Raw genomic sequence first — 11022 nt, forward strand, 5'->3', positions numbered from 1 at the left:
TGTCTTTTTTCAACCTCACCTACTATGTAACTATGATCTTATAAAAATCTAGGGGATGTGAAAGGACAGAAAGAAAAGCCGCACACTCAGAGAGTGACAGACAGCAGCTACGGGGACCTGACATTCCTCTATGCCTTTGTCCAGGCCTCTGGCCATTACCTGTCCTTTTCAAGCCCCTGAATCTTCCCAATCTCACCCAGAATATTATGCACCACCACCTCGACAAGAAGGACTTTTTTCCGAGTGGAAAGCTGACACTGTGCATTGCACGTGAAGTAACGGACTATTTAGCTAACTAGAAAAAGTGTCTCAAAATCAAAATCCTGATGAGTCTCAAAAGACCCGTATGACCACTATGCATAACTCAAGCGGGAAAGAAAAGGGATACCCAGAGCCCTACCCACCCGCTTATAGACTTCTATATTGAAGGGGCACTGAAACAAGAAATGGTCCATCGTCTCCTCCACCCCACCACACTCCACCCTTAGACAACCACGGTTTTCCACAGAGCGATGCTTAAGGTTGCCCTTCACATAGAGTCTGCCATGGAACGAGAGCCAGGCCAAACCACAAAACTTTAAAGGGGTTCTCTCCAGATTTATCAAATGCAGACCCTCCCTCATAACAGGGCCTGGGCAATCCCTCAAGGCCAGTGGTTCGCGAAAGGCAAATTTAGCAACCCTCCTGTTCAAGGTCTTCCTAGGAAGAGTCTTAATTTCCTCCGCCAACACTCGCCACTGCCGAAGCATCTTCAGGTACGGGGCAACGTAAGGCGGGAGCTTACCATGTCGGACCCTCAGGCTTTTCACTGGCCCACCATTCTCCTAGCTTCATAGAAAAGGTCAAAAGCAGGACTGAAAAATACCAACCCACCCAGGCGGTTCCTCTGCTAGTATATTACTAAAATTATGTTTAACAAACCATACCTAGGCCACCATCCACCTGGGAGGGTAGGTAACAGATCAGGGCATTAGAGTGTAAGCTCCTTTGGAGCAGAAACTGATATAACTGGCTCAGTGTTCTCTTAACAGCACTGTGGTAAATGTCAGAGCTATATAATGTATGGTTATAGTGTGTGACTGTGGGGGGACATTAGATTATTAGCTCCTCTGGTACTACAGAGACTGATGTAACTGGCTCAGTGATCTCTGTATAGCACTGTGGTATATATCAGAGCTATATCAATGTTTAGTAATACTGTGTGACTGTGGGGAAACATTAAAGAGAAGGGGCGTACCTAGAGCATTTGGCACCCGGGGCGGATCCTATATCTGGCAACCCTCCTACATTAAAATGAAAAAACACCCCACTGTGCCCCCTGCATCCTCCAATGTCTCTTTGCCCCTACTGTGTACCCCCTCTCCACAACTGCACCTCTGGACCCCTTTACACAGCCCCCTGCACCTCTGGACCCCTTTACACAGCACTTCTGGACCCCTTTACACAGACCCCTGGACCCCTTCACACAGCACTTCTGGACCCATTTACACATCACCCTGCACCTCTTGACCCCTTTACACAGCACCCTGCACCACTGGACCCCTTTGTCCAGCACCCTGCACATCTGGACCCTTTCGCACAGCACCCTGCACCTCTGGACCCCTTCGCACAGCACCCTGCACCTCTGGACCCCTTTGCACAGCCCCCTGCAACTCTGGACCCCTTCACACAGCACTCTGCCCCCGCTGGACCCCTTCACACAGCACCCTGCACCTCTGGACCTCTTTTCTATGGTACATCCGGTAGTCCTGGAGGAGAAGCATTGTCCTCTCACCTTATAGTTGATAATGGACTCGTCTTCCTCTTGAAATATTTCAGCATCGCAGTCTCTCAGAAGTTGCACCATCTGGTTGGGGTCGGCTTTATCCAGTTCCCGAGTGATGGGATTGGACTTCTCACTGATGGGAAGAGATTCCTCATATCCAGCTAACTGGGGACCATAATAAGGAAGTCGAATATCACATCCATATTACATATCACATAATCTTATTCATTGTGTACTTACCTCCCACTTCCCAGGATCAGGGGTCTCGATGACATGCTTGTATCTACGGCTTCCTCTCATGGTTGGGGTCGGTAGTTGAACCTGTTGGGAATTTCCATGTACTATATTACCATCTCATGATTATTGGGTCAGTACACACTAAGGAAAAATCTGGCGGAGGGAAAAAACTATTTAAAAATGTGCAGTTGGGTGGAAGGGTGTGGACACCCTTGGCCTAACTGGAAGCTCTGGTGCGTAGATCTCAGGTTAGCCCTTGTCATCTGCCAGAATGACCTGTTTCTGTATTTATCCAGCTGGTCGGTGGGAGCCCCTCTACTGCTATAGCTACCGGTCTCCAAGCCTGACCATGACACATAGGTATGTTTTGGTTTTTTCTGATGGTCCATCTTAAAGGTTTGGTTAAGGTTTAAGAGAATCTATCCTCTCGTCTACCTCCACTGGTGTAGTATTTGCTGTGTAAGACAGCCCCAAAGAGATCCACCTCCAGGCTTCACAGTTAGTAAGGTGTACCTTTAGTGTCATCGTAGAGCAAGGTGGGTGTTTTTTTTGTCATTTTACTCAAATGAATTCCCCTCAGCACAGACCACAGACTACATTTGGCTCCATAGATTTCTCTGTGCTATATTGTGTTGCCTCTCTGTACACTGTAGGGTCACTGAAGAAACTCATAATTGGCTTTATTCACTTGCCGACCGCCGCACAAACTTATACGTCGACAGAATGGCACGGACAGGCAAATGGGCATACATGTACGTCCCTTCAAATTTGCCGCCGTGTGGTCGCGCACGCTCCGCCGGCATCGTATATGCACAACCCTGCCGCAAGCTTCGTGATCTTGCCCACGGTACCAGCGGACTCAATGTCTGCCGGTGTCCCGTGATTGGGTCACGGAGCTGTAGAACGGGGAGATGTCAGTGTAAAGACAACATCCCCTTGTTCTTCCTAGACATGCCACTGATCGTCTGTTCCCTCTCATCGGGAGCAGCGATCAGTGACATGTCACTCGTAACCACGCCCCCTAATAGTTAGAATCACTCCCTAGGACACACGTAACCCCTTCCTCGCCCCCTAGTGGTTAACCCCTTCACTGCCAGTCACATTTACACAGTAATTTATATAGCACTGATCGCTTTATAAATGTGAATGGTTCCAAAATAGCGCCAAAAGTGTCCGATGTGTCCGCCATAATGTCGCAGTCACGATAAAAATCGCTGATCGCCGCCATTACTAGTAGAAAAAAATATTAATAAAAATGCCATTAAACGATCCCCTATTTTGTAGACGCTATAACTTTTGCACAAACCAATCAATAAACGCTTATTGCAATTTTTTTTACCAAAAATAAGTAGAAGAACATGTATCGGCCTAAACTGAGGAAAAAATGCGCTACTTACATATGAATGAGTCTGTTATTTACATATGAATGATAGTTATTTACATGTAAACACATGGTCTGCAGGTGAGTTATCTGTACACAACAATAGGGCAGAGCTGGGCAGCATTAGTAGCAGCACTTCACACTGAGATATCAGGACACGGCACATGACTAAAACTTGAAGGGACAAGGGAATTTAAACTGGGATAGTTGACAAGTATAAAGCACCTGCTTTGGGCCCCACAACAATGACAGGGCCCAGGACAGCTTCCCCTTTTGCCCTGCCTTAAAGACGGCCCTGAATCTACAACTATGCAACTATCCAATCAATTTATAACCAATCAAGCAGGTCCTTACACCACATAGTTGTTGGTAGGTTGAAAGGGTTTGTACAGTCAGAATGTAGCTTGCGTCTTGTGCATAAGACATATAAGTGGTCACCCTTCCATTCAAATCTGAATTACAGAACATATGTGGATATTGATTTTACTTTGGGAAAAACATCACATGTGATGAAAGTTGTTTGTGAAAGGAGCAGGCTGCCGCGTCAGCAAATTCTTGTAATACATTGATTGTAGCAGCTACAATGGCTGAAAGATTTTGCATATACTTCCAAATCGAGCAAAACATTCTGTCCATCTCCAGACTTCACAAATCTGGTCAACCACCAGATTCTTCAGAGTGCAGAGCATACCCAAATCCTCTAAAGCCCGGGAAACCACCAGATACTCCAGAGCCAAGAGCATCCACAAATCCTCTTAATCTCAGAGAGCCACCAGATGCTTCAGAGCCTCGTGCATCCCCAGGTCCCTTGTAGACCAGAAAACCACCAGATCCACCTGGGCCCAGTGCATCCCTAGATCTTCCAAAACCCATGGCATCTCCAGACCCCCCAAGAGCACCGTGCATCTCCAGAACTCCTTAATAGGCATGTGCAAAAGGGAAAATTTTGTTTCGTTTCGTTTCGTTTTAATTCGTTATTTAATTAATTTCGTTAAGTTAGGTTCGTTACATGTGTTAAATTCGTTTTCGGAACTCGTTCGTTTTCGACCGAATTTCGAAAAATCCGGTCGAATTCGAAAATATTTCGACCGTTTTCGGAATTTGTTCGTATTCGACTGAATTTCGAAAAATCCGGTCGAATTCGAAAGTATTTCGACCAGATTCGACAACAAATAGTCTCTTTTCGAATATAATTTCGAAATTCGATCGGAATTCTAAAAAAAAAAAAAATCGAATTCCAAATCGAAAACCCGCGGACGAAATTCGATCGGAATTAAAAAAAAAAAAAATGTTTTTCCGAATTCCAAATCGAAAACCCGCGGACGAAATTCGATCGGAATTTGAAAAAAAAAAAAATAAAAAAATAATTTGAATTCCGATCAAATTTTGTCCGCAGGTTTTCGATTCGGAATCGAAAACGTTCGTTCGGATTCGGTAAATTCATTAATATTGCAATTCGGGAATTCGTATGCATCCAAATGTCCGAATAATGAAAAATTCGTCCGAATTTCGATTCGGAACGAAACGAAATGCACATGCCTACTCCTTAAAGCCCAGAGAGCATTACCAGTTCCTCTAGAACCAAGAGCATCCACAGATCCCTTTAAGCATAGGGCATTCCCAGGTTACCCAGAGCCCAGGGCATCCCCAGATCATTAAAGCCCAGAGAACTATCAGATTCTTCAGAGCCAAGGCAGCCTCCCTCGGATCCCCTAAGCCCCAGAGGATCCCCAGATCTACGGAGATGATAAAATCTAGGCCATCCTCAGATTCCATTAATCCTAGGGCATTCCCAAATTTCACAGAGCATTCCTGAATCCTCCGGAGCCCAGGGTATCACCAGATTCCCCACAGTCCAGAACATTCCCAGATCCAGGACAGCCCATAGCATCCTCAGATTACCAAAAGCCCAATGCATCCCCAGATAACTCAGAGCTCAGGCCAACCTTAGATCTCTCAGGCCCAAAGGAATTCCCAGATCCCCTGGAGTCCAGGGTGCCCACAGATCTCACAGAGCTCAGGGCTTGGCCAAATTCCCTATATCCCAAAGTATTTTTGTTTTCACTACAGCCTACAGCATCCTAGAATCCCCCTGAGCACAGGACAACCTATGGTCCTCTAGAGTATCCCCAGATCCCCCTATCCTTCAGAGTCCAAAGCATTCCCAGATCCCCTAGAACAAGGGTGTCAAACTAAATTTCATTGTGAGCCGCATCAGCTTTATGATTGCCCTCAAAGGGGCAGTTGTATCTGTAAAATTAGATGTCCAGCGCATCCCCCTTACATTAGATTTCAAGAGCCACCCCACCATCAGAAGTTGAGTCCCCACTCTCCCTTACATCACAGTGTACTCCCTTACTTTGTGCTGCTGCTGGGAAGAAGCTGGATGCATTGCTTGAAAGAAGAAAGTAAGGGTCTGGAGGAGGACCAGAAGAGGGCTGGAGCTCTCCGGCAGCTGCAGGAGAGGTGCGAGGGCCGCATAAAATGGCCGGGAGGGCCGGATTCGGTCCGCGGGCCTTGTTTTTGACACCCGTGGCCTAGAGCATCCCAGAATCCCTCTGAGAACAGGACATCCTATGGTCCTCTAGAGCAGTAGTCTCCAAACTGCGGCCTGAGGGCCAGATGCGGCCCTTTGCTTTCCTTTATATGGCCCTTGGGGCACTATCCCTCCCACTGATACGAGACCCTAGTCTGCCATCTGACACCAACAATGGAGCATCATTTCTCCCACTGACACAACTAATAGAGCACTATTTCTCCCTATGATACTAACAATGATGCCAGGAAAATTTCCACTCTCGCTGGCCAAAGTCCGGCCCTCCAAGAGTCTAAGGCCTCGTACACACCACCGGATCTATCCGCTGGAATTGATCCGCGGATCAGTTCCAGCGGACAAATCCAGTCGTCTGTACGGCCTAGCGGATATTTATCCGCGGAGATTCCTCGGCCCGATCCATTTCAAGCGGATATAAATTTCTTAGCATGCTAAGAAATGTATCCGCTTAAATCGGGTCCAGCGGATTGATCCGGTGGTCTGTACAGACTCACCGGATCAATCCGTCCGCTCCCCTCCCTCGCATGCGTCGTAATGATTCGACGCATGCGTGGAAGTACTTACCTTCCAGCATCGCGCACGTCGCCGCGTCATCATCACGGCGACGGCGCGACACGTCACCGCGGATGAATTCCGCGCGGATTTTGATCCGATGGTGAGTACACGCCATCGGATCCAAATCCGGAGGAGGAATCTCCGCTGCAAACGATCCGGCGGATCGTTTCCAGCGGAGATCCGGTGGTGTGTACGTGGCCAAAAGGACAATAAACCGTCCCTTTGCTTAGAAGAATGTTTGGAGACTCCTGCTCTAGAGTATCCCCAGATCCCCCAATCCTTCAGAGTCCAAAGCATTCCCAGGTCCCCTAGAACCTAGGACATCCCAGTTTCCCCAGAGCCCAGGACATCCCTAGAACCTAGGGCATAAGGACAGAATGTAGTAAGCTCCTCAATGTGAAGCTGATCTGGACATCCTTGGGTCCATATGAAGCATTACACAGGAAAGCCAAAGTTCTATAAATGAGTAGAAACAATTACCATACAGTATTCTGCCACAAATAACAGTAATCTGGGAATCAATGGGCCAGATTCATGAAGAGATACGACGGCGGATCTCCTGATCCGCCGTCGTATCTCTGAGATCCGACGGTCGGATCTATGAGACTGATTCATAAGAATCAGTTCCGCATAGATCTCCCTTAGATCCGACTGGTGTAAGTGCCTTACACCAGTCGGATCTTAGGCTGCAATCTACCGCCGGCCGCTAGGTGTCGTCGCGTTTTTTTACACGTCGGATATGCTTTTTCCGGCGGATAGTTACCCCTGCTATATGAGGGGTAGCTAATGTTAAGTATGGCCGTCGTTCCCGCGCCGAGATTCAAATTTTTACGTCGTTTGCGTAAGTCGATCGGGAATACGGATGGCCGGAATTTACGTAGCCGCCGAAAACAATGACGTCCTAGCGACATCATTTGGAGCATGCGCACTGGGAAATTTCGCCGGCGGCGCATGCACAGTTAAATCGGCGCGGGAACGCGCCTGATTTAAATTGTACACTCCCCCTAGCCCCGGAATTTGAATTCCGCCGGGGGAGTTACGATCCGACAGTGCAATTTTCGAGGTAAGTGCTTTGTGAATACTGCACTGGCCTCGATAAATTGCACCGGCGGATCGTAAATCACATAGATTACGCGGATCTAAAGATCCGCTAATCTATGTGAATCTAGCCCAATGTGTCCAACTCTAAAGCCCTGTACACACGATCGGTTCGTCTGATGAAAACGGACTGATAGACCATTTTCATCGGACGAACCGATCGTGTGTGGGCCTCATCGTTTTTGTATCCATTGGTGAAAAAAAATAGAACCTGTTTTAAATTTTTCTAATGGGTAAAAAACCGATAGAAAAAAACGATTGTCTTTGTGGAAATCCATCGGTCAAAAATCCACGCATGCTCAGAATCAAGTCGAAGCATGCTCGGAAGCATTGAACTTCATTTTTCTCTGCACGTTGTAGTGTTTTACGACACCGCGTTGGACACGATCGGATTTTTAACTGGTGGTGTGTAGACAAGACTGATGAAAGTCAGCTTAATCGGATATCCGATGAAAAAATCCATCGGATTAGATTCCATCAGACAAACCGATCGTGTGTACAGGGCTTGAGAGTTTCCTTGGTAATGATTGGAACTCCTGAGCCCCGAATGTGGTTACTGTGCTTTCATAATGCAACAAACTCAGTTTTTAATTGGTTGATTTATTTAAACTGAAGAGTTCAAAATCTGATGCAGCTTTGCATGGTAGCCAATCAGCTTCAATCTCCAGTTTGAAGATGCTCGTTGCCCTCTCCACGAGTGACTTCCGCATATCGTGGCTCTGTCGCTGTGACTGGTTGTAGCCGCAACGACGTCACTCCCGCGCATGTGCCGCCACTAACGACATGATCACTGTTAGAAGTGGCACGCTCAGTTGGGTAGATTCACACACAATGGCCTAAAATTAGGACGGCCTAGCCTACTTTTTTTAGGCTACACCGCCGAAAACTATTTAGGTTAGAAGTGATTCTTAAACCAATTACCTTCAAATTTTCAGCGGCGTAGCCTAAAACGAGCGGGCGTAAGCGCGCCTAATTCAAATGACTGGGAGGGGGGCGTGTATTATTGAATTGAGGCTTGACCTCACGTTTTTTGACGTTTTTTACACTGCGCATGCGCCGGGCGACTACATTTCCCAGTGCGCATTGCGGCTAAGTAGGCCGTACGGGCCTATTGATTTTGACGCGTACATAAACGACGTAAATCCCGTTTCGCGGACGACTTGCGCAAACGACGTAAAAAATTTGAACCGCGCGGCGGGAACGGCGGCCATACTTAACATTGTTATTCCACCTCATAACTTTAGGCGGCCTATCGCGTACGGAAACGACGTAACTCGACGGTGTAGGCCCGGCGTACGCTCGTAAATCGTCGGGAATCGGCGTATCCCCTCATTTACATAATCTAGGCCGTCCGCAATGGCAGCTCCATCTAGCGGGCAAAAGAAAGACTGCAGCCTAAGATAGAATGGCCCAAGCCAGCCTATCTTAGGTATGTTTAAGTGTATCTCTGTTTGAGAATACACTTAAACATAGGCCGGCTTAGATTCAGAGTTAGGTCGCCTTATCTGTAGATAAGTCGGCCTAACTCTTTGTGAATCTACCTAAGTGTACCTGCGCGCCGATGTCTACGGCGCATGCGCCATCGACATCAGTGCCTTTCTTTTGCAAATATATCTTAAACAGTGGAAGTTTAGGAGATATTTCTTGCACCTACAGGTAAGCCTTAATCTAGGCTTACCTGTAGGTTAAAGTGGAGTTCCACCCATTTTTTAATGTTTGTCTGTGCTGCATGCTCTAATCTCATAGGGCCATATTCTCAGTGAAGTTACGATGGAGTAAGTCAGATACTCCATCGTAACTCCCTTTTTTGGCCAGTGTATCTATGCTCCTGATTCTCAGAATCATTTTTGCATAGATACACTTAAGATCCGCCATCTGTAAGTCACTTACACTGGCGGATCTTAAATGCAATGACGCCGGCCGCCGCTAGATGGCATTTACGTGAAGGAGTCATTTGCATATGCAAATGATCCTTCTACGCCGATTCCCGAACGAGTTCGCGTCGTGTAACCGTCACTAACGTCGTTTGCGTAAGCGGAAATTTAGTCCTGCTATATGGAGGATTAAATTTCCGCAAGTCTCGCGTAGGCCATGTTACGGATGGCGTCGGGTCCCCGTCGTGTTTTTTCGTCGAGTACGTCGTTTACGTAAGTCGTTCTTGAATACGACTTTACGTCAATGACGCACACGTCGGCGTCATTGACGTTTTCCGCCGAGAACTGGAGCATGCGCACTGGGCTTTTTGCAGCCCGGCGCATGCCCAGTTCTTTCGCATCTGGGGCGCGCTTCATTTGAATAGAAGACGCCCCCTTGGAGATCCGCCAGGCTACGCCGGGACACTTACACTCCGCTGTCCCAACTTATGGAGCAAGTGTTTGGGGAATACAGCACCTACTCCAGTAAGTTGGGACAGCGGAGTGTAAGTGCCCTAAGCGCAGCAGGCGGATATTTTTCGAGAATCTGGCCCATAGTGTTCAGAATGGACAATTTTTATTTAATTTGTTGCTTGTAAATACCTTTATTTTGTAGTCCTTCATTACTTCCTCCTCCTTATTAGCCTAGGCTATTTGCAAGGGTTTCTGGGATAGGCATCGTGTTTCCCAGTAGTCCTTGCAAACCTGACTGAAACCTACTACATTGCTTGTGCACTGAGCATGTGCGAGATATGCAAAGCTGAAATCCAGGAAGTCATACAGTCTGGCTTCATGATGCCCACACTTAAGATGGCCACGGTCTATTTCTAGATTATAAACTATCTAAATGCTGTAACAACCTAACAAAACAAACCTTAGTTTACAGACTAACTTTACTAGAATACATTAAGCTTGTGTATTACAGGGGTATTTATATTTAAAAAGTGAAATTGTGGGTGGAACTCCCCTTTAAAGTGGTCTGTAAAGCCCTGTAAATCAATCCCTAAATGTCACTAAATTGTGAATCCTGACTGAGCACCAAAAATAAGTCCACTCATAACAAGAACAACAAAAATAGAAGAACTCCAGATTGGCCCACCATCATAGTGGGGCCCCAATGTGTCCCATCCCCAGGGATCCCCAACCAGCCCTCAGGAATACTCACACTGTCCACGCTCTCTGTGTCTCATACAGTCCTCCAGTCTCTGCTCTCTCAGGGCTTGTTTGTTCCGTTGTTATCAGATAATAATGTAATCATTAAACTTTCTGGTTAAACTTCAAGCAAAGTTTTCCTGACTGCTGAGAAAAACAACGAGAGAGAGAAAAAACACCATGAACCCTCCACCACGGCACATTACATAATGCTATCTCTATCTATCTATCTATCTATCTATCTATCTATCTATCTATCTATCTATCTATCTATCTATCTATCTATCTATCTATCTATCTATCTATCTATCTATCTATCTATCTATCTATCAATCTATCTATCCTCTATGGCCCAGATCCACGAAGA

General features: G+C 46.7%; 1 protein-coding gene across 1 annotated transcript in view; it reads right to left on the reverse strand.

The window, feature by feature from the left end:
• Window positions 1-10774, reverse strand: part of GCKR (glucokinase regulator) — a 67217-nt gene extending 56443 nt beyond the window's left edge. The window contains exons 1-3 of the mRNA XM_040348032.1: window positions 10669-10774; window positions 2006-2086; window positions 1775-1930 (exon numbers count right to left, since the gene is read on the reverse strand). Of these exons, the coding sequence (XP_040203966.1) occupies window positions 1775-1930; window positions 2006-2065 (216 nt within the window). The 5' untranslated portion in view covers window positions 2066-2086; window positions 10669-10774. The remainder of the gene's footprint in view (window positions 1-1774; window positions 1931-2005; window positions 2087-10668) is intronic.
• Between the last annotated feature and the right edge of the window lie 248 nt (window positions 10775-11022).

Source organism: Rana temporaria, chromosome 4 (assembly GCF_905171775.1).
Source record: "Rana temporaria chromosome 4, aRanTem1.1, whole genome shotgun sequence".
NCBI lineage: Eukaryota > Metazoa > Chordata > Amphibia > Anura > Ranidae > Rana > Rana temporaria.